The sequence below is a fragment of the Pelodiscus sinensis genome, chromosome 27, assembly GCF_049634645.1.
Source record: "Pelodiscus sinensis isolate JC-2024 chromosome 27, ASM4963464v1, whole genome shotgun sequence".
Classification (NCBI taxonomy): Eukaryota; Metazoa; Chordata; order Testudines; family Trionychidae; genus Pelodiscus; species Pelodiscus sinensis.
Window position 1 is genome coordinate 17445241 of NC_134737.1, and position 23258 is coordinate 17468498.

Sequence of the window (23258 nt, forward strand, 5' to 3'; positions counted from 1 at the left end):
GTTTTCCCCACATAAACACCATGTTTCATCAAAACTGAAAAATTTTCACAGGAAAAAGTTCATTTTGATGAAAGATCTTGGTTTTTTCCGCAGGAAACAGTGAAACAAACATTTTCCGTTTGAATAAACAGTTCTAGATGCCATGAAACCTGTTTGGTTTTGTTCTGACGTAAAATGTTATTTCCTTTAGTTTTCTTCCAATTCAAATAAAAACAACAAAATCACAACTTCATCCAAATGCTGACACAAAACCTTTTGTTTGTGTTTCTTGTTCCCTTAAAATGTATTTTGTTTCAAGATGTGGATTTGAAATGACATTTGTATATGTCCCAAGGGGGGGTGTGAATTCTGCCTCACAATTCGTGGCAGGGAGAATGCGGGTTTTCTGACCCAAGCACGGTGGACTATTATCCTGGAGCCTGGGCACTGCCAGCCTGGGCGTGTTCCTCCTCCTGGCACGGGGGCATCTCTCTGAGCTCCACCTGGCCTGGGCGGGACGGGTTGGTGCCTTCCCGGTGCCCTGGCTGGCCATGTCTCAGCTTCAGCACCTCAGTGGAGAGGGACTCCCCGAGCCCTGCCTGGGGCGAGCCGATCTGCCCCCCCCCCGGGATGCCCATTATGCTTCCTAGCCTGGGGTGGGCACCTCCCGCTGGGAGGCATCTGGGCTGCAGCCCGCTTGGCTCCATCGCCTCGGGCTCCTTCTGGGGTAGCCGGGGCTCCCTGCAGAGCCCCCGGGCTCCCCGCCCGCCCCGCCCCACGCCCGGGCTGGGCGGTCCGGGGGCGGCCCCGGCGCGCTGAGTGGCGCTGGGCGGCGCTGGGCGGGGGGCGGACTTTTTGAGCCGAGCGGCGGCGGCTGGCGGCGGGCGGGTCTCTCCTCTCGGCCGCGCCGCTGCCCTGCATGGACGAGCACCGGAGCTTGCTGCGCTCGCCGGCCGCCTCCTCCTGCAGCCGGCACCCGCGGGGCGGCGGCGGCAGCAGCCACCACAACCCGGGCTACACCGAGCCGCCCTCCGCCGCCCCCCAGCCCGGGCGGGAGCAGGAGGAGGAGGAGGGCGGCATGACCGTGGTGGTGGGCGGGGGGGGCCCCCTGCTGGAGGAGCCCCAGCACCCCCACCCGTTGCTGGGGGGGGAGCGCTACGACCACCCCCCGGCCCACGTCCCGCTGCCCCCCGGCCACGCCCCAGGCGGGGAGCACGAGTGCTGCGAGCGGGTGGTCATCAACATCTCCGGCCTGCGCTTCGAGACGCAGCTCAAGACCCTGGCTCAGTTCCCCGAGACCTTGCTGGGTGACCCCCGCAAGAGGATGCGCTACTTCGACCCCCTGCGCAACGAGTACTTCTTCGACCGCAACCGGCCCAGCTTCGACGCCATCCTCTACTACTACCAGTCCGGAGGCCGCATCCGGCGCCCCGTCAACGTGCCCATCGACATCTTCTCCGAGGAGATCCGCTTCTACCAGCTGGGTGAGGAGGCCATGGAGAAGTTCCGGGAGGACGAGGGCTTCATCCGCGAGGAGCAGCGGCCTCTGCCCGACAAGGAGTTCCAGCGCCAGGTGTGGCTCCTCTTCGAATACCCGGAGAGCTCTGGGCCAGCCAGAGGCATCGCCATTGTCTCGGTCCTCGTCATCCTCATCTCAATCGTCATCTTCTGCCTGGAGACCTTGCCAGAGTTCAGGGACGACCGTGACTATGAGGCGACCGGGGGGACCTTTGGCACAAGCAGCGGCCCCTTGGCCACGGAGGTCTTTACCAATTCCTCCTCCTCGGCCGTCTCCATGGTCTCGTCCTTCACCGACCCCTTCTTTGTCGTGGAGACGTTGTGCATCATCTGGTTCTCCTTCGAGCTGCTCGTTCGCTTCTTTGCCTGCCCCAGCAAGGCCACCTTCTCCAAGAACATCATGAACATCATCGACATTGTGGCCATCATTCCCTACTTCATCACCTTGGGCACAGAACTGGCCGAGAGGCAGGGGAATGGCCAGCAAGCCATGTCCCTGGCCATCCTCAGGGTCATTCGGCTGGTGAGGGTCTTCCGTATCTTCAAGCTTTCACGACACTCCAAAGGGCTGCAGATCCTGGGGCAGACCCTCAAGGCCAGCATGAGGGAGTTGGGTTTGCTCATTTTCTTCCTCTTCATTGGAGTCATCCTCTTCTCCAGCGCTGTCTACTTTGCAGAGGCTGATGACCCCAGCTCAGGCTTCAGCAGCATCCCTGATGCCTTCTGGTGGGCGGTGGTGACCATGACCACAGTGGGCTATGGGGACATGCACCCAATCACCATTGGGGGCAAAATTGTGGGGTCTCTCTGTGCCATTGCTGGGGTTCTGACCATTGCCCTTCCCGTGCCTGTGATAGTCTCCAACTTCAATTATTTCTACCACCGGGAGACTGAAGGTGAGGAGCAAGCCCAATATCTACATGTCGGGAGCTGCCAGCACCTCTCCTCTACGGAGGAGCTGAGGAAGGCACGTAGCAATTCCACCCTGAGCAAGTCGGAGTACATGGTGATAGAGGAGGGGGGAATCAACAACACTGCATTCAAACAGGCTGCCTTTAAGACGGGAAACTGCACAACCACAAACAATCCCAACTGTGTGAACATCAAAAAGATCTTCACTGATGTTTAAAAAGAGGAAATGTTTAAAAAATAATAATGCAAAGTGACCATGTAATCGGTATTGTCTGGAACATGCATCTTCATTGGTCTGCGTGTGCCCTTGTTTTACACATATATTTTTTAGATCATTCCTATTAAAGAACAAAGAAGAGGATTACAAAATAATCAGAAGAAAAGAGGATGAGGGTGGTTATGGAAGGGAAGATGAAAGGACAACAACAGAAGAACACGCTCCCCGTTGAAACAGGTGTTTATTCTGAAACATGTTGCAGGGCTGCTTTGGAGCTTGGGGGTTTTTTTTGGTTTGGTTTGTTCTCGTTTTTGCAAAGAGTCACTGTGCAGCCGATTTCCCTTTCGATCACACACTCACGCATTTGTTGGACAGAAAACCGTGAGTCAGAAGAGAAAAATAAAATTATATGGCAGAGCCTTTTTGCAGGCAAGGGGGAGAAAACCATTTAATTTTACTGATGGCCATGTTGTTAAATTATGCTAAATATTGAACATGTGGTGCATGTCCTTCATGGGCACAGCCTTGATTTCTTTTCTTCCCTAGCCAGATCGTTTATGAAATTTTAATCTGTTCAGAGACCCAAGTGCAATCAGTTGTGATTTAATCAGAAAAATTGCCCATATTCTCTGTGCCTAATTTCCTTTTCCCACCTATGGAATTGTTTCATCCCACCTGAAATTCCTGGCTGCATGGTGTTTGTGGGGAAATATCCTTCCCACATTAGCAACTGACTAACCGAAGAGCATCCTAAGAGTTTGAACATCCTGTGAGGCCAATGCAGATGGGGGAAACTTAGGCTCCCATTAAATCAGTATTGGGCTTTTAGAAGTTACTGTGCAGCCTCAAACAAAACTCGAGCCTAGTATCAAAGTGTGTGTGGGGGTATTTCTGTCCATTTCCAATGTATCTGAGATAAGTGTCTGCATCTATCACAAGAGGATTAAGTGGCAAACGCCTTCCAGCGGAAGTTACTAATTCGGACCTGAGTGATGCAGTTTCCATAGCAACACTGGTTTCCTGGGAAACCCCAAAAGGTTGTCATGGTATCCCTTCGCCCCATCCCCCTTCAGCCTGTGCTGTTTCCACAGTAACCCTTCCAGATGGTTCCAAGTTCTGCGATTCCACGGAAAAGCCGCTGCTCTGGTAAACCACACACACATGCAGAGAGTTAATCCCAGAGAGAGCTAGGTGTAGACACTAATTACCCTCCATGCACACTGCTTTAGATTTGAAACATTCCTGCAGTCCTGGTACCTACCGAAGCAAAATGATCATCCTAGGAATAGGTAGGATGCTGCTGCACATGTTCAGAATAAAACACCTGTTCCTAGGCCATAAAGACAACAGACCTCCAAATTACCCTCGCTATCAAGTTAATATCTCATTGGTGAAATTAATTCTCTATATGCAAAGCTCTACATCTGCTCAGAAGTTCTAGAAAGGTGAACTCACCCGTTACTTAAACATATGGTACGTGACCTAGATTTTTCAAAAACCTCCCTCCAGTGCCAAACAGCAATTCCACTTTCAAGCATATACAGATTGGAACAACCTTTTTCACGCAAAAGGGTGTTGATCTTTTGACACTGGGTGTGTGTGGAGGGGGGAGTAAGCATAAGGGTGAAAAGTATCCAAAATCCTGAGGGAAAATATGCTTGCCTCGTCTCATCCAAGTCAGCGGCTGCGGAACGTCAGACAGAAACAGGTGAGTTAATGCACTGTGGAGAAAACATCCTAATACCTTGCAGCTTTCGGATGTCGCACTCAGATCTTAGTACCCACAGCAGCATGCAGCCCCCTTTATGATTTGTTTTTCAGCCAAGCATAGGGTCTTACTTCATTTTGATTTGCATATTGTTTGGTTCAAACCATGATGTGTTGAATTTAAAGAGCACTACATGGGCTCACTGTGCAGCGAAGCTTCAATACTGGTTGTGGCTTCATTCACCAATATTGTGCTCAAATGACGATTTCCAAAGTGGTTTCATTCATTTGGCCTCAGATCCCTTTTGAAAAGGAAAATCCAATCCAATGACAACCTGTTCCTTCCTGTAAAGATGCAAGAGGGGAGCAGCAGCAGTCAGAGCCCAGTTAAGATGCACTTGAGGACGTCCCACTGAAGTTAGGTGTTTTGCGGAGAATAAATGGACTTAAGCACACACAAGCATTTTGCTGAAATTGAGGAATTTGTCTTATTTATAATAAAAGAATGTAGAAAGGGACGAGACAAGGTAGGTTATAGGCAAATAATCATCTGATTTTAATTATATGTTTGGAGCTTTAAAAAATGTAATATGGTTTAATTATTTATAAAATTCTTGGCTTTATTGAAGTTGACGTTTGACTACAGAGGAGCCAGGATTTCATTAATGATTTACATGTGGTTTTCTGTTTATTTAACATTTATCCATTTGCCTTCCTCTTCTTTGTGGCCCCCTTTGAGTTAATAAAACCTTTGAGAAAGTTCATCGGGTCAGATCCACGAGTGTAAAATGACATATCATTAGAACTACATCAGTTTGCACCTGCTCAGTATCTCCTCGGCTAAATGATTATGAAATGGTCAGATACAATATAAGCGAAGCTATGGCTGTCACTAGGTAGATGTGAGTGCCCCCTACTTGCCAGTTTTTTCAGGGTGGGATCCTCCATATTTTTCTTTCCATACTTTCATGAACACTTTTGTCATTCATCCAAGTATAAGCTGTTTGTCCATCAGTTGTCCATGTAACTCCTCAACATGCCTTTTAGATTTGTGTACCTGTATGTGTGATTTTGAAGATAACAAATCCTTGCTTTGAAAAAACTGTATGCAGATTTTCTCAGGGAGAATACTTAGTGTTCCTCATTTCCTATTTAGGATACAAGAAGATGCCTTTGGACGTGTTTTGAAATGATAAACAGAATTAAAGATTTTATTTATTCTGATTACAATGGGAAAGGCTTGAAAATAGTGTCTACTTTTCTTCCCCTCAGAGGACTCTAGATTTACAGATGAATTCTGTGTTTGAAGTCTTCTAGCATCAACATATTTGGGTATGTGGGGGAGGCCTAAGCATGAATATGACACTTCTGAATTATTAAAAAGGCATACCTGCATGTATATAATGTGCAGAGAGGCTTAATTAATCATTTTGAATTTGCACAATGATTTCTTACCATATTTTGGGGAGGGAGGTTGATAAAATAAATGTACAAAATGATTTTATTGTCCATAAAAGGTGATGTCTATAAGAGATCTGAAAGGATTTTATCTCCCACCTTGCTAGGGGCATGGTGGATCTCACAGGACCCCGCCATCACTTTTTGAGATCAGCTCTTTGCAGCACATCGGACTAGAGTGTTTTTACTCTGCTTAGAAAGGGGCAGCTTTAGAAGATTAGTATGATCTCTTGTGCTGCATGTGAATTGTCTGGCAGATTATGGAAAAGCCTTCCCTGGCGGGGGGTGTCTAGGGTTATACACCAGGATATTAATGAAACATCCCAGTTGACATTGTCTGTGTACAGAAGTCAAGCAGTTCCGAGCTGGGATTTCTGCGCCAGCTGGAACTTGGCTCTTCGGTAGCACTTCAGACTGTTAGACATGGTGTTAACTTGAGTGGCCATGAAATGCATGTGCATCCTGTCACGGTTACAATCGCAGTGGGAGCCAGAACATGGTTGTCTGGCTTCTGCGCTTTCTTGCCACAGCCCTGTCTTTCACACCTCTCAGCCAGGATCAGGGTGACATTCACTCCCTGCACAGGATGGAGGACAGAATAGACACAGAGGCTGTGTCTACACATCTGGGTTTTTGTGCAAGAAGCCTTTTGAGGAAGATCTCTTCCACAAAAACATCTTGTGCAAAAGCGCGTCCACACCTCAAAAGCACATTGCAAATGGGACACTTTTGCTTTTGCACAAGAGAGCGTCCACACTGCAGGGACACTCTTGCGCAAGAAAGCGCTGATGGCCATTCGCAGAACGGCCATCAGAGCACCTGTGCTTTTTCTGATAGGCTCTTTTTGCGCAAGAAACCCCTGTTGAGCATCCACACACACCTTTTTGCACAAAACGCAGTAATGCCTCATACATGGAGGTATACCTACACCGCAAAAAGCCCTCTGTTCTGTCAACTGACTAGATTTTCTTGCAAAAGAACATGCTTGAGGTGTAGACGCTCAGCAGGTTTTTGCGCAAAACCCCTGAAGTGTAGACATAGCCACCAGAAGGAATGAAGCTAGGTGCCTCCTTACTGCGTGTGACCCATTGTGGCACTGATTGTCTGTGCTCGCACAAACCTCTTCTCCCAGTTACTTCATTTTACTGCCCCCCACTACAGAAAGGATGCGGACGCATTGGAGAGGGTCCAGCGGAGGGCAACCAAAATGATTAGGGGGCTGGAGCATATGACTTATGAGGAGAGGCTGAGGGATTTGGGTCTGTTTAGTCTGCAGAAGCGAAGAGTGAGGGGGGATTTGAGAGCAGCCTTCAGCTTCCTGAAGGGAGGTTCCAAAGAGGATGGAGAGAGGCTGTTCTCAGTGGTGACAGATGGCAGAACAAGGAGCAATGGGCTCAAGTTACAGTGGGAGAGGTCCAGGATGGATATTAGGGAAAACTATTTCCCTAGGAGGGTGGGGAAGCACAACCCTAGAGGTGTTTAAGTCTCGGCTTGACAAAGCCCTGGCTGGGTTGATTGAGTTGGGATTGGTCCTGCCTAGAGCAGGGGGCTGGACTTGATGACCTCCTGAGGGCTCTTCCAGCTCTATGGTTCTATGATTCTACGATTTCTTCCGATTCAGAGTTCACATCGGGCCAGCACTTCTCTTCCCAGCATTCATGAGCTATTTGATTTCTCGCCCTTCCCAAATCATAGCACTTGGGTCCCGCTTATTTCCTAGACCCCATAACAAAGGGCTCGATCCAATGCACATTGCAGTCAATGGGAACTTTTCTGTTGCCATCACCGCACTAAACGCCGAGTCCCTCCATGGGCTTTCCCCCCCCCCCCCAGAAGAGAATGTATCCATGAGACACAGGAACTTAGAAATCCTTCCCACATGGGAAACTGTCCTTGGGCTGCACATCAGGGAGCGTCTGGTACCAAGATGGGTAGTGTGCAGTGGGCACCGCCAACAGCAGCTCCAGCATTCACAGTGAGGGAACTGCTGCTACCTGGTGGCCCCAGTGAATCCTTACCAGCTTTGCTACAGCTGGGACCGTTGCAGGAGGAAAGGGCTGAATGCAGCAAGGCCCCTATTTATTCTAGTCAGGGACAAGTTGAGGTTCCAAGTAATGATGGCAGTAAGACTCCAGTGCCACGATGGCGAGCGAGCACTCCAGAGCAGTGCCCTTACTTAGCACATCCCCGAGGGAGGGGCAAGCAGCAGCCTCATTCGGGGTAGGGCTGTTGCCATGATTATTAAACGGTTCATGAAGACACCCCGTGCCAGCCCAGACAGGGACACTGATTAGCAATGCTGGTGCCCATGGGACACCTGAGATGGTCTCTCTCCATTTTCCACATTTCACTTTCCTCACCCTCCTGTTCCTTCTCCCTTTACACACCCTTCTCTCTTCCTCCCAGAATCCCTTCCACTCCTTCTCTTCAGACCCACGTGCCCCCCGAACAGGCATACAGCTAAGTCGTGGTAACAAATCAGAGCATCTTTTCCCCAGACATGTCTTGTGCCTGGCAGCCCCAAGTGCTCTGCCTGCCTGTGGTCTCCCTTCCCTCCTACCTTGTGTCTTCTCACAGAGCAGCTCTTGGTCTAGGCCATCGGGCACAACCCAATACACAGAACTGATGCTGAACAACAAGCTCCACTGTAGCATTTTATTATTCCCACTTTACAATTGGGGAAACTGAGGTGTGGAGTGAGAGAGTGACTTGCACTGGGCCACCTAGCAGGGCAGTGGCAGAGCCAGCTAGGTTTTCTGAGTCCCAGTGTATGGAGTAGCATGTTTCCGTGAGTATCCACTATAGATTGCTACTCTAGGAAAGGCACAGCCTCTTGTGAATTACACACACTGTATGAATCGATTACTATCCATTTGATATTGCACCAGACTCTTTCCCACACTAAAGGCTTTCTGGATATTCCCCTGCCATAGCACAGAGAGCTGGCTTCTGTGCCCTGGCCCAGGGACATAGTAAGGGGGTAGCCAGGAAGAAGAGGGGTGGCCAGATACCTCCTGCATTTTGGTAATGCCCCAGCTGGTATAGTAGTCCCTGCTGGAGACTGAGTTAGTCTAGACCCTGTCCTGGCCCTCAGGTGCAGCTCAGAATCTGGGCCATTGTATTTTGGATGCTGCATTTTAGATTCATTTTTTCTAATGTAAAGAATTTTTAAAGTGAGAAATTTTGAAGTGAAGGCTTTGGGGTTTTTCGGTTTCTTTCCACTGTGTCGTGCTTCTTTCCTAGGCAGTGGTTACCTTGGAAACAGTGGTAGGGTTGGGATTGTCTGTCTTGGCTTTGACTTTTTGGTGGAGAGTGTGTGTGTGTCTGGTGCACAGATAAATATGCAATAACGTTGCTGGGGAGTTTTTATCGGTATGAACCTGTGAAAAGAAAATAACCTCACTGGAACACCAGCTAGTAGGGTTGCCAGATGGTCTCAACAAAAATCCCAGACACACTTGACATGACATCCCAATCTACATTCCATCTGATTTAGAAAATACCGGACACTTCTATTTTCTCATTTCTATTTTCTTAATTTGTTTCCTGAACAGAAAGCTCAAATACTGGACTGTTCAGTTCAAAACCGGACACCTGGCAACCATACCAGCTAGTCGAGAAGCTTGTAGGAATTAAAGTTCGTAGGTGGGGAAATGAGTCCCAGGCAATTTTTCAATCAAAAGTGTGTTTTCCTCTCCAAAGATTTTAGGGAGTTCTGTGGCCATGTTAAACTAGATGGTTACAGGCCTTGGAATCTCTAGTGAGATGTTATTTTTTGCTTGAACTCCATCGAGAGGCCCCCTCGAGCGGGGTCCCACCATTAAAATCCTCCGCGGGTCCCCCTATCAGGGTCTGCACAGCCCAGTGGCCAGTGTCTGGTCTCAGTCACGCCCCCTCCACCCGGGTCAATACTGCCCGAGGGCTTGGTCTCAGCGGTGCTCCCCTATTGGGGCAAATACGGCCCTGGGGCCTGGTCCTTATCGGTAGGGTTACCAGACGGTTCCAGCAGAACTACGGGACGCACTTGACATCCCCTCCCAATCGACATGGCCTCCGAGTAGGAGGCACCGGACACTGCTACTGTCTCCATTTGCTTCAGAACAGAACGCTCAAATACTGGACTGGCGGGTTCGAAAGCGGAGCCCTGGCTCCCTACTTACCAGGCTCCCCCCTTGGGGAAAATATGGCCCTGCAGCCTAGTCCATAGGCTTCTGGGCCTCCCTCTGCTCCGGGGCACTGCCGAGGGAGGGATGGGGACCCGGGCCCCCCCCCTCCACCGGGTCCCAGGCCAGGGCCCTATTAGCAGTGGCTCAGTCCACTGCTTGCTCAGCCAGGGCTTTCCCCCTCAACCTGCTGAGCACTCAGGGGCTGCAATTCCCCACCCTGGGCTGCTTCCTACCTCCTTGCGGTTCTCTGCTGCCGTTCCTCTCCCCTGTCTCCAAGGCAGTCGCTGCTGGGCTGGAGTGGCTGCAGCGTCAGTTCAGGCCATGTGGGCTCCTCAGACTCTGGAGCTGGCTCTGCAGGTCCTTCCCCTTCAGCAGTCAGCCCTGAGTGAGCGGTCTCAGGGCCTTTTATAGTGCTGCTCACCAGGGAGCATGCCTGGCAAGGCCGTGGGGGAGGGGCGCTCTCAGCCAGCTGGGCCCCGCCCACAGGCTGATCGACACTGCGGGGTCGGAGCGCCCTGGCACAAACCCCTTAAATAAATTTAGCATGAACCTTAATACCAAATTAATCTGAAAACAGGATACACATAAAGTGGCCAATAATCCCAGGAACAGCTGCAGAACTGGGTAGAAAGGGTGAAGGGAAACGCGTTGCTTTTCCTCTTCCAGAGGCAACGAGGGTGCCAGGTGTCCGGGTTTGAACCCGACAGTCCAGTATTTGAACTTTCTGTTCGGGAAACGAAGAAAATAGAAATGAGAAAACAGAAGTGTCCGGTATTTTCTAAATCAGATGTCACGTCGATTGGGATGTCATGTCAAGTGTGTCCGGGATTTTTGTTGAAACCATCTGGCAACCCTAGAGGCAACAAGCCTATGAAGAGAGGGGACTGGTTGCTGCTTGGCAGCAGAGAGGTTGTGGAGGTGCAAGATTGCATAGGGAAGTTGCTGCCTCCTTCAAGAAATGGAGAGTGAAGAAAGGTTCATGTGTCCTGCCCCTCCCTTCTGGGGACTTGTGTGGAATAGAGCCTGGTTGGTTGGTTGCCAAATATGAAATCCACTGAAAACTGAGTTTTGGGGCATCACCCAACCCGGTCTGCAAATTCATCCAAAACAATTGGAAAAGCAATTCCGAAAGGTCGCTGTTTTGTTCGGACATTTCCTCCCAAAGCTCGATTTTAAAAACAAAATGTCATTTTCAGTCATTGGTGAACACATTCCGTTCCACCCGGACAAAATGGGTTTGGGTTTTTTTTTGTTTCACAGAGAAAAAAAATCAGTTTTGTTTCTAATCAAACAGTCCCCTCCCCCTCGAATTATTAGTTCCACAGACCTGGAAAACCAGTAATTGGGTCACTGCTCATGGGGAAGCCCACCACGAGTGCTGCTCTGACCTCCTTTATCTCCAGTGGCAGCAGGATTTCATGGGGAAGATGTTGGAGGCAACTTCCCCTTTCTGTTTCAAAGAAGACCAGCTCATTATTCAGAGTGGGGGGGACTGAGACAAGCTACACTGTGGAGCTTTGACACCTTTATCCCTCATATACTGATGCATTAAAGTGACATGAGCCACATGGCATCCTTTCCTCCTTTCTCTCTGTCCTCTCTTTTAATCAATAGCCTGTTAAAATTCCTTACAAATTATAGAACCAGAATCCTCAGCCAGCATTTATTGGCTTGAATGGAGCTTGGTTTATTCCTTCTGGGCATCTGGCTTTCAGCCATGGTCTGAGCACCCATAGCCCAATAAAATGTGACTGACCCTTCACGTGTGCAGGTGGGATTGGCCGCTTGCAGTGCATTCCTCCATGCACAGATGGATCGCCACTGCCATCACATAGAGCTGACTTCTGTCTGTGTGCATGGGTGCAAAACCTGGCAGACAAGCTTGGTCTTTGTCACCCCTGCCGCCTCCCCCCTGCCCCAAGATTTTAAGAAGTGTAAATTCCAGCCTGCCTGTGGGCAGTGGTGGAAGGAGGAAGGCAGGAATGGCTGGGCTCACCAGGTGAGGGGTGTGCTGTCGAGGTGTCAGGAGGACCCCCCAGCCCTGGGAGGTTTCTGCTGTGCTGGTGGAGTTCGAGGAACTGGGTTCAGAGGAGGGGGACTGAGGACAGGGCAGCCCTGCCCGTGCCTGTCCTGGCACGTGTGTTCATGGGGAAAGGTGTATTCAGAGACACTTTCTGCTGGCATCAACCCAGGCGCAGGAAATCTACTGAGGAGGGTGTGTCGCCGCAAACCAGCTGATACCGCCCCTCTGGTGTCCGGGCTATGGGGAGTCCAGCCACTTGCACATGAGGTAGCAGTGCCCAGGAGGGGCCACAGGTTGTGATCTGAGGGCGGGTCTGGTTCAGTGTGTCCCCTTGGCAGCCTATACAGGGAGGACACAAAACATCCCTACACCAGGGAAAAGTGAGGGAGGGCAGCTCTGGAAGCTCACCAGCCCTTCTGTGCAGTGATGCCCCTCTGGGACGAAAGGGGCCACGCTCCTGGGGCTCCCTGGCCCGCGGGCTGGTTCTACCCTGCCCCAAACCCCAGTGTAGTGTAGGTGAGAACAGCTTGAGGGAGGCTTTGATCTGCACCAGCTGGTTATGGCTTCCCATGGGCTGTCCATGAGCCAGGGACTGCAGCAGTGTTATCTGGCCCTGTCCTTTCCCCTCCCTGGCACACCAAGGGGGACAAAGGGAATGGTGGAAGTGAGAACAGGTAGCTTTGTGGCCCAGAGGGGCTGAAGTGGGGGGAAATGCATCCGTACACACAGGCATCAACTACGGCAGCTACAGGGCACTGCTCTCAGTTACCCCGTGTAAGCCTGTATCGCTCTACTCAAGTCACTAGAGCTACTCAGTGATAGGTGTATCTTGAGACCAGAATCGGGCTCTGAATCCATGGAATCTGAGCAGCAACTCTCCGGCCTCTCCAGTGCTGTGGGTTGTGTCACAGGAGACTTATCCTGATTGCACCTTTTGTACTGTGCTTGCTGAATGGGGAGAACGGAAATACGCTAACAGCATCTCCATGAACAGCATGCCCATCCGATGTCCCGGGGCACACAGCCATTGGTTTTCATGTTGAATGCATTAGGACTTTAAGACATACTCCTGTTTTTTGTCACTTGGTTAAATTAAATTAGGGTTTTGCCTATTAAAAAGCATTCCCTCTTGCAACCAAGAAATATGTCTCAAGTACCTGTAGATGGCTTCTCTTTCTGTTGAACCTATTGTATCACTGCTGCTGGCAGTACAAGGCAAAATACAACCAACCGTGCGTGCTGAAAAATACCGTTCATTAATTCCACTATGACTATTTGATTAGACCTATGAGCAAAATGCTGTTCTACAAGATCCACAAGTTTCAGGAATTCATCTATGTGTCATGTATCAATGCACAGGCCTTAGATTTTCATTCTGAGTAAACTGTGCAGTAACACACTGACAAACATTCATGCATGAAAATCCCCTTGGGGTTCCATTATCCTCCCCTCCCCCTTTTATTTTAATGAATTGAGGCATGTTCAGATACATTAAACCTGCTCTTGTTCAGACTGAGCTGAAGCAAGCTTTGGTTTTTAGCTTGTCAGTCTGGTTTGGTTTGGGTAAATTTCTCACCCACTACTGCTTTCATCTGAGTAACCCTGGGAAGATGGCAACATTCGTAAACTAAAACCCAAACTAAAACACATAATACTTGATTATATTTGTGGCTGATTTCTTTTAAACGAATCATTTTTCAGGGCACTGCAATTCAGATATTTTTCAGTGGGTTTTTTCTATGAGCACGTGTTGTGTGTCTGTGCATGGATAGTGTACACATGGGTGTGTGTCTGTATACAGGCAGTCCCCGGGTTACGTACAAGATAGGGACTGTAGGTTTGTTCTTAAGTTGAATTTGTATGCAAGTCGGAACTGGTACATATTGTAGGGGAAACTCTAGCCAAACATTTCTCCAGAGCTCAGTTTTATTCTCCCACACCTCACTTCCCTCAGTCCTTTATTCTCAAGCTGAGGTGTCTGCTGAGAAAAGCTGCTCCGCGTCTCCCTGGTCTGCTGGGGGGGGGGGGGGGGGGGCGCTAGCTTTGTGTCTCCCTGGTCTGCTGGGGGGAAGCAGCTAGTGCGGGTTGCCTCACCCCGTTTGTAAGTAGGGATCCGATGTAAGTCGGATCCATGTAACCCGGGGACTGCCTGTATACAGATAGACATGGTAGTAATCTGTAATTCTACAGTTAACGCACCTGATTTTTAGCCTATATGTCCTTGAGTTAAATATTTGGTATTAAGGATTTGATACAGATTTGGGGGCGAGGTTGTGATTACAAAACAAAACAAGTGCATCTACTTGATTTGGGCAGACATGAGTGTGAGGAACTGTCAGACCAGATCAGAATGGTAGCTTATCTAGTGTAATTTCTGACAAGGGCTAGGGCCAAATGCTTCAGAGGAAATGCAAGAAACCCCATAGTGGGCAGTTATAGAATCATCTCTCTCTGGACCAGATAGAGTTCATGTGAAACCCCTGCTGATAACCCCGAACACCATGCTTCCAGGGATTGAAGCACAAGCTAGAATGTTGTGTTGCAGACTGTGCTAAGCTGATAGCTACGAATAGATAATAGATTGATCATTAGTGAGCCAGCACACAGCTCTGATCCCTCAACAGATTTAATGATTTAGAAATCAAGGAACAAATTCGATCAGTGCTGACGGATGTATGTGGAAGCCCAGTTCTGTAGCTGACCGGGTCTGCAAGTGGAGTTCCATGGAGCAGGGTGTCCACATACACTCAGGTTCATTGTCAGAAACAGCACCCAAACAAACAGCACCCATGCAGGGTTAGTGACTGTACCCCTGGGCGCTGCACCCATCAGTAAAATTAGAGAATGGCAATTGAACATTTGCTGCTATTCTTTTTCATCTGAATAGCTGACCAGGTACAGAATAAGGCCCAGGATTATCACCGTAGTACAGGCCAGTGGATAGACCTCTGGGCTAAGACTCAGGACATTATCATTCTGTTATCTCTGACACTGGCCTGCTTGCTGATCTTGAGCAAGTCACAGCCCAACTCTGTGCCTCAGTTTCCCCATATGTAAAATAATGACACTGAGATCCTTTGTGAAGTGCTTTGACAGCTATAGTCACAAGACAAAATATAAGAGTCATAGGCTGTGTCTACACTGGTGCGATCTTGTGCAAAAGCGGCCACTCTTGTGCAAAAACTTGCTGCCTGTCTATGCTGGCCACGTGTTCTTGTGCAAGTAAATGACGTTCTAATGTATGAAATCAGGGCTTCTTGCCCCAGAACTCTGATGCTCCCGCTCAGGAATAAGCCCTTATGCGCAACTGTTCTTGCACAAGAGGCCAGTGTAGATGGGCAACATGAATTTCTTGCGCAAGAAAGTCCTATGGTTAAAATGGCCATCAGAGCTTTCTTGCGCAAGAGACCGTCTACACTGGCAAGGATGCTCTTGCGCAAAAGCACATGACAGTGCTGATGCTCTCTTGCACAACTACTTTAACGCAAGAACTCTTGCGCTAAAGAGTTTTTGCGCAAGATCACTCCAGCGTAGATGTAGCCATAGAGTTTAAGGCCACATCATCTGGTAGGACCTCCTGTGTATCACAGGCCACCCCCCACCCCAGCACCTGCCCTCTAAAAACAGTAACTGAAGTTACACCAAGTTCACAGACTATTTATGTGCCACAGGCAGAGAACAGAAGGGATTGAGGTGAACAAGATCCTGACGTGGGAGTGAACTGATTAAGTGGGAAATATACAGATAGTTCTGGCAACTAACCGCACCCACATGCTGCAAAAGAAGGTGAAAATAAAAACCAGCCCCACGTAGGGCAATCAGTTAGACCCTGAACAGGATAGTATTATTATTGTTGTTATTATAATTATTAATTTTCAACTAAAGGGCAGGTGAGCTATCAGGAAGCTGGAGCTTTTATGACATTCACATACTCTTTGTATGCAAAACAGGAATTGAAACTTTTGTCCTCCGCAATTTAAAATTATGTTTAGCTTTTCCTCACAAGGGAGGTTCATTCAAAAAATGTTTCCTTCTCTGAAAAGGAGCATGTGCTTTGATTTCTTACAGAGGAACTACCCCTGAACTCCCTGCATGAAGAGAATAGCTAGGCTATGGCAAGTGGTTTGACTTGTTGACGCCACTGGGCCAAATTATTCATGCAGGTACAACTCTGCAGCTCCTTTAATGTTGATAGGGATGCAGCAGGGCTGATTTTAGCTCATTTGACCAGATCCTCACTGCTGTGCTTTGGAGTGAGTCTGACTTCCAGCTGAGTTACGCCAATTTACACCAGACGAGGACCTAGCCCAATGGATCTGTTTTCATTACTTTTTTCTCTCTTGTTTTCCCTGCTCATTTGCTCTGCTGTGTTTGTTTTTCCTCTTCCAGACTTTGCTCCATTTCTCTCTCATTTCTCAAATGTCTATATCTATTTTTCACCCAGCCCATCTACTTCTTTTATCACGCTCTCCAAAGGGGAGCTCAAACGTAGCATTTGAGCTCAAGTCAAGATTTCAGACCCACAGCATTTGCAACAAAACAACCTTGCTCACCCCTAACTTGAAACTAGTGCACGTAGGGTTGCCAGGTGTCCAGTATTGGCCCGGACAGTCCGGTATTTGCAGCCTGTGTCCGGTAAAAAACCCCAGAAAATACCAGACATATAAAATGTCTGGTATTTTCTGTTTTTTCTCAGATGGAAGGCTGCTTGGGACATTCTTCCCCTGCTGCGGTGGCAGGAGGAGCGGGCAGCGTGGGGATTTAAAGGCGCAGTGACTGGTTTTTTTGCTCAATAACTTTGTTTCCCCTGTTTGTTTTGGTTTTTTTGCTCAACAACTTTGGTCTTATTTCTTTCCCCACCATGTTCGGTATTTTTTATGAAAGTATTTGGTAACCCTAAGTGCACACATCTCTGGGGCTGTGAATCTGGCACCTTCCGAGAGCACTCAATTCACTTAAAAATATGATCAGTACTGAAAGGTGTGAAGGGCTCGGTGTGCCACACAACGCTATGGAAGGAAATGCTTTCTAGCACATCGGCGTACGTGCCGGGTATGCCAGCACATAGTCCTTGAACTTTAGTTTTTTTGAATAAGGCCTCGAGTCTTGGATTGCCAAAGATTCTGCTGTTAAAAAAATAAATCCCCTCTGGCTTTAATCATCACTTCGCTCCCCCTTTTTATTTTTAATTGAATGAGTCAAAATGTGAATGGGATGAATTTGGCTCCAGTCCCGTACAGGAAAGCAGATCTCATTTCAGATTGACCTGAATCAGGTGGGAGCTTTGATCTTATCTAGCTGCTTTTTAAAACATGACTAACTCTTCCAGGTAGTACGAGCTCACCTGTGGTTATAAATTGGAGACATGCCCAGCAAGGCAGCGGTACCTGAAGTCATGCACAGACCATGTGGAGTTAGGTGTCTGAGGCTGTGGCCTGGACCAAGAAGGGGAGATTTTCTGCAGGTGCATTTTGCCGTGTGTTGGCAGATGGGAGATTGTTTGAGTGGGACACTTACATGGGTTAAAAGCGCTTGGTGAAGAGAGTGGAGGGACTAATTTTAAGTGCCTATCACCTAATCTAATGGTAGAAGACGCCCGGGCTATAAGCATTGAGTGAGGGAGATGAAGGGGCGTTGGACAGGGTCTGCCCTTGGGCTGGGAGGGGAGGTAGCTGGAAGGGGTGAAAGGTAGATTCTGTGCCGGGGCTCCAGAAGCAAAGCCCAAGGGGACAGCTATCTTAAGCCAGCTAGATTGCTTCGGGCCCTGGGAAAACTGAGGCAGCCCCGGGGTCCGATCTGACTTATGGCTCCATCACCATCACAGTTTCTGGTGCAAACCAAAATAGCCATGCACTATGGCACCTAGCCCAGCTTGCAGAGGAGTAGGGGCAGAGGGGGCCAAGCTCCCTCGCCTTAGTCCCTTGTTTGGTGCCCAGTAGTCCCCACTGCCCACTCAGCAAAACACACTTACTCTAGCTTCATGCCGGGCTCAGGCTTTGGCCCTCCAACAGAAAACAGATGCTTCCTCTTTGCTTTACGGAAATTCATTCTGCCTATTTCTGTGTCTTGTTCATTGGCCTCTTTAATCAGGCTCTTTAGAACTTCAGAGCGAACAGTGCTTCTAAGCTGAAATGTAGCACCGTTGGCTTCCACCTGAGAGCGAATGATTTGCCTAGTATGGGGGCATGGGGAAAAGGTGAGATTCTTGGAATTACACACAAACACACACACCTCTCCCAGCTTGCGGGGTGTTGCACACTTGCTTTGAAATGGTGCCTGTACGTACTTTGCAGGAATCATACCTCTCCCCCTAGCCCGGCTCGTTTCCATCAGCACAGCCAAAGGGAAATCGGTAGCGGTGCTGTGACAGATATTGCAACACCAGGCAGTATCTTGGGGAGGAGGGTCATATCGTGTTTTGTACTGAAAGCACGAGCATCTCCCAATCTCTGTCTGAAGCTAGGCCAGAGCTGTAGAGCTTCGTACCCCTTTGTGCCGGTAGAGATGTTGGATATTGATGGATACTGGGAGTGGCAGGGCAGGACTGGCTCACTGTGCCACAGCCTTGGGAACCTGACCCCTGGGGAATAGGTGAGCAGGCCCCTACCCACAGAAAGGTGAGGCTAGGGGCCTGAGACCTGACTGGGCATTCCTAGAGCAGAGCATGGAGGGGGCCAATGGGTGCAGTTACCCCAGCGTTGTGACAGGCTCCACAGAGGCGGTTTATCCTTCCATCCTCGGGAAGGGGAATGGTCCTGGTGCAGATAGTCCCAGGGCTGAACACTTGGCTACTCTAATTTAACTAGCGAGCGATTCAGTCGAAGTCACTGAAGTGAGGCTGGTGACAAATGTCCCTGGCCCGGTGCCCTTTAAATGACTAATACCAGGTTTCTCTCACACGGGAATCTGGAAATGCTCACTGCAAATGAGTGGCGGGGGTTTGAAACTGACAGCCACTATTGTCGGAAGTATATTAGATAATGAATGGCCAATTGAGGGTACGTGGAGCTGCAATAAGCAACGTGGTGGTGAGGAGCGGTCTGGGTAGTACAGGAAAATGCATTTCACTTCTCTGTGTAGCCACTGTAGCAAACTGTGGGAGTAGGGCTGTCAGATGGGTTCAACACAAATCCCGGACACACTTGACATTCCATCACAATCTACATTACATCTTAGCTAGAAAATACTGGACAGTTCTATTTCCTCAATTTGTTTCCTGAACAGAAAGCTCAAATACTGGACTGTCCGGTTCCAAACCAGAAACCTGGCAACCCTGTGTGGGAGTGAAAGCCAAGTGTATTTTGAGTTAAAAATCCCTCTTAGGGAACTAAAAGCTCTGGAAAAGCTAAAATTGCTTTTGTTACAGTGACCACATATTGCCAGTTCAGCTCCTCGCTCTCCTCCCCAAAGACTTGTGGATCACTGATTTACCTTTATGAAGTATGGTGTGTTTTTTGGTATACAGGCAGTCCCCGGGTTACTTGGATCCGACTTACATCGGATCCCTACTTACAAACGGGGTGAGGCAACCCCGCACTAGTTGCTTCCCCCCAGCAGACCAGGGAGACGCGGAGCTAGCGCCGCCCCCCCCCCCCCCCCCCCAGCAGACCAGGGAAACACGGAGCGGCTTTTCTCAGAAGACACATCAGCTTGAGAATAAAGGATGGAGGGTCTGTCTACACTACCCCGCTAGTTCGAACTAGGGGGGGTAATGTAGTCATACGGAGTTGCAAATGAAGCCCGGGATTTGAATTTCCCGGGCTTCATTTGCATGAAGCCGGCTGGCGCCATTTTTAAATGCTGGCTAGTTCGGACTGCGTGCCACGAAGCTACACGCGGCACGAACTAGCTAGTTCGGATTAGGCTTCCTAATCCGAACTAGCTGTACGAAGCTGTAGGAAGCTGTACTAGCTGTAGGAAGCCTAATCCGAACTAGCTAGTTCGTGCCGCGTGTAGCCGCGCGGCACGCAGTCCGAACTACAGGCAGTCCCCGGGTTACGTACAAGATGGGGACTGTAGGTTTGTTCTTAAGTTGAATTTGTATGTAAGTCAGAACTGGCTCCAGATTCAGCCTCTGCTGCTGAAAATGACCAGGGGCTGACTACAGGAAGCTGGAGGCAGAATTGCTCTGCCCCCAGCTTCCTGGAATCAGCCACTGATCAGTTTCAACAGCGGCTGAATCTGGAGCCTGGGACAGAACAGCTGGGCTGCCAGGTAGGCCCCCTGCAGGACCAAACCGGCAGCACCCCAGCTGCTCTACCCCAGGGTCCACAACAAAAGCCTGGTCTGCTGGGGGAAGGGAGGAGGACACTAGCTGCCCCCCCCCCCCAGCAGACCAGGGACACGGGGAGCAAAGCCGCAGCGGCGGCGGGGTCCCGCGCCTCTGAGGCTTTGCTGTGGTAAAGCCGGGGAGGCGCGGGACGCCGCTGCGGCTTTGCTCCGGGTGTCCCTGGTCTGCTGGAGACGGTCCCCAGCAGACCAGAGGCACCGGGAGCAAAGCGGCAGCGGCGGGGTGCCGTGCCTCTGAGGCTTTGCTCTGGCAAAGCCTCAGAGGCGCGCGACCCCGCCACCGCTGGGGCTTTGCTCCCGGTGTCCCTGGTCTGCTGGAGACAGTCCCCAGCAGACCAGGGACACCTGGAGCAAAGCCGGGGAGGCGGAGGGGGGATGCAGAATAGTTTGAGTGGACATGTTTGTTCCACACAAGGATCTTTGCATCATTTAAACGAATTGGATTAAGCTCATTGCACAAAGGCATGTGCAGTGGGGAGGAAGATTGTCCGCACAGGAACTATTCTGCAGGCATTACTGTGAAATAACCTAAAATAGCTTCCCCCTCAAGAGAAGTTTCAGTGACTCAGGTGTAATGTTTTCAAATATCCTAACTAATTTCAATGGGAGTTTTGGTTGCATTAAACAGAATGCAGAATTAATGGTTCTGCTCTTTTTTTTTTTGAGTGCTAGATTTCGAAAATTACCTGTTCAACAAAGGATCTCTGATATTGTATCTCAGATTTGAAAGAAACAGTGGGCTTTCCCTTCATAAAAATGTCTTTATAATTGCTTTGGCCTAGTTCAATATTGAAATATTTTGAACTCACCGAAATGTTACAGATAAAGTTTCTACAGGATAGTGATAAGAGGCAATGTTTGCAGTCATTAGAGATAAGGGGAAAATCCAGTTTTGCTAGATTGGCAAATCTACCCATAATTGTATCACTTTTATGTTTCAAATGCTGAGGGGCAAATTCTGCGTTCAGTGGTACAGATCAGAGTGCCTGTTCTGGAGTTACGTTGCATTTCCAGTGGGTACAAGTGAGATCAGAACCCGGCTTTGCATCTCTGTGTTCATTCACTTCCATTTGCCATCCTCAGTTCACACTAATTTACCATCTTTACAAGACGAAGCAGTTGTTAATATCATCTGAATCATTTCAGACTTCAACAAAACCAGTTTGATTGAGATAAACATGATGAGGGAAAGCCATGCCATGCTAATCATCCTGGGTAGAATTTGAGACAGTGTTCATGAGAGATAATAGAGATAATATAAAAATATTTGAACATATTTTTGGATCTTTTCCCATCTTTAGAATAATGAGCTTTGTTATTTAGCTTGTGCTGCATTTAGACTGTTAAACTGCTTTAATTAGCTATTTTGCACTTTTCATTTTTAGGGCACGAAGATTTCAAAGATTCTTAAAGGGGATCTGTGTGCAAGATGTGTTCCACTTTGCCTTAAAATAACCCCCCCCCCCAAACACCTTGTCTTTCTTTCAGAACTGTTATTTACCCTGCCCTACAGATAACAGAAGTCATCTCAAAGGAAAAGCTACAAAACTGTAGCTGACCAGTAAAATATTCATAAAAAGCATCCCACACCTCAAGAATGCAATGGCCAGTTATATTCTCTGCAGCGTGGACAGAACTGACGGATGGTCTACCCTCTTATATATGCAGCACGTTAACTGCTTGCAGCATATAAGAGTTCTACACGTTATCTGTGATTTCTAACAAGTGCATTATGTAGCAGGGAACAACTTTTCAGTCAGAAGATTATCTTCAAACTACACGTAATATAATGAGACTGAACAAAGTCAGGAAAAAGCAGAAGGGGGTAGAAAGTCATTTGGACCTTATTTCAGCCTTTTAGAACAAACCAACAAACCAACCAACGAACGCCACACATTCGTGAAAGATTAAACAACCAGAATGGAAATGTTAAATGGAGCAGCTAATAAACAATCTAAACATTTTGGTTGTAACAATTCAACTGCTCTTGCTGTTTTATTTCAAAGGACTTTCATCACAAGCTATGGCCAGCCATGAGAAATGAATGCGGAATGCTTTATTTTTCTGTAAAATGTTAATCATAAATGGGTATGTTCTGAACCAAAGGAAAGGGGAACATCAACTGATGCTGAAGAGGAAGGTGTGGAAGGGTCAGTGAGTTCTGCCTGGCTTTGAAAAGCAGCAGTGTTTATTCAGTTTAAAAGAAAAGTGCCCAGACCGAGAGCTCCTGGAAGTAGGTCTCACCATAACTCACTCCTCATTTCACATCTGGCTATATTCCTTCCTCTCCATGTTGTGCTTTATCAGGAGTGCGTATTATAGTATTGGGTTCTAATACTAGAATAAAAAGGAGTACGTTATTCATTTTAACAATTGCTGTTTATTTGCATGTTTATTTCCCACCCACATCCAATGCAGGGGTGAAAGAAAGAAGCAGCAAAGAGTTCAGGTGCCACGCTGAAGCAGAGTGGAATCTCTTGCCTTTGGAGAGGTCTTGGAGGCCCTTTGCTGCATGTGGTCAGCCAGGAGGTGAGCAGTTGCAAAGGGAAGTGAATCACAAAGAACGCTTGTCTCAGAGGGGAGCCGTGTTAGTCGGTATCTGCAAAAACAACGAGGAGTCTGGTGGCACCTTAGAGACTAACAGATTGATTGGGGCAGGAGCACCCACACAGACCTGTTAGTCTCCAGGGTGCCACAGGACTCCTCATTGTTCTAAAGAATACTTGGCTCCTTTGCTGACCACGGCTCCTCTCTGAGACAAGCGTTCTTTGTGATTCACTTCCCTTTGCAACTGCTCACCTCCTGGCCGACCACATGCAGCAAAGGGCCCCCCAGACATCTTTCCCAAGGCGAGAGGTTTTGCTGGTAACTCTGGTGCAGCGGTTCCCAAACTGCGGGAATTGGGAGTTGGTTTTCATGGCTCGGCAGGGCTGTTGCTTAATCTTGCTGGGACCCAGGGCCAAAGCCTGAGCCCTGCTGCCTGGCCCAA

General features: G+C 48.8%; 1 protein-coding gene across 1 annotated transcript; it reads left to right on the plus strand.

Moving 5' to 3' along the window:
* Positions 1 to 837: 837 nt before the first annotated feature.
* On the plus strand, positions 838 to 22760 carry KCNA3 (potassium voltage-gated channel subfamily A member 3). The gene is made up of 2 exons (XM_075910063.1): positions 838 to 4334; positions 21758 to 22760. The coding sequence occupies exon 1, from the start codon at positions 899 to 901 to the stop codon at positions 2624 to 2626; it is 1728 nt and encodes a 575-aa protein (XP_075766178.1). The 5' UTR covers positions 838 to 898; the 3' UTR covers positions 2627 to 4334; positions 21758 to 22760.
* The last annotated feature ends 498 nt before the right edge of the window (positions 22761 to 23258 follow it).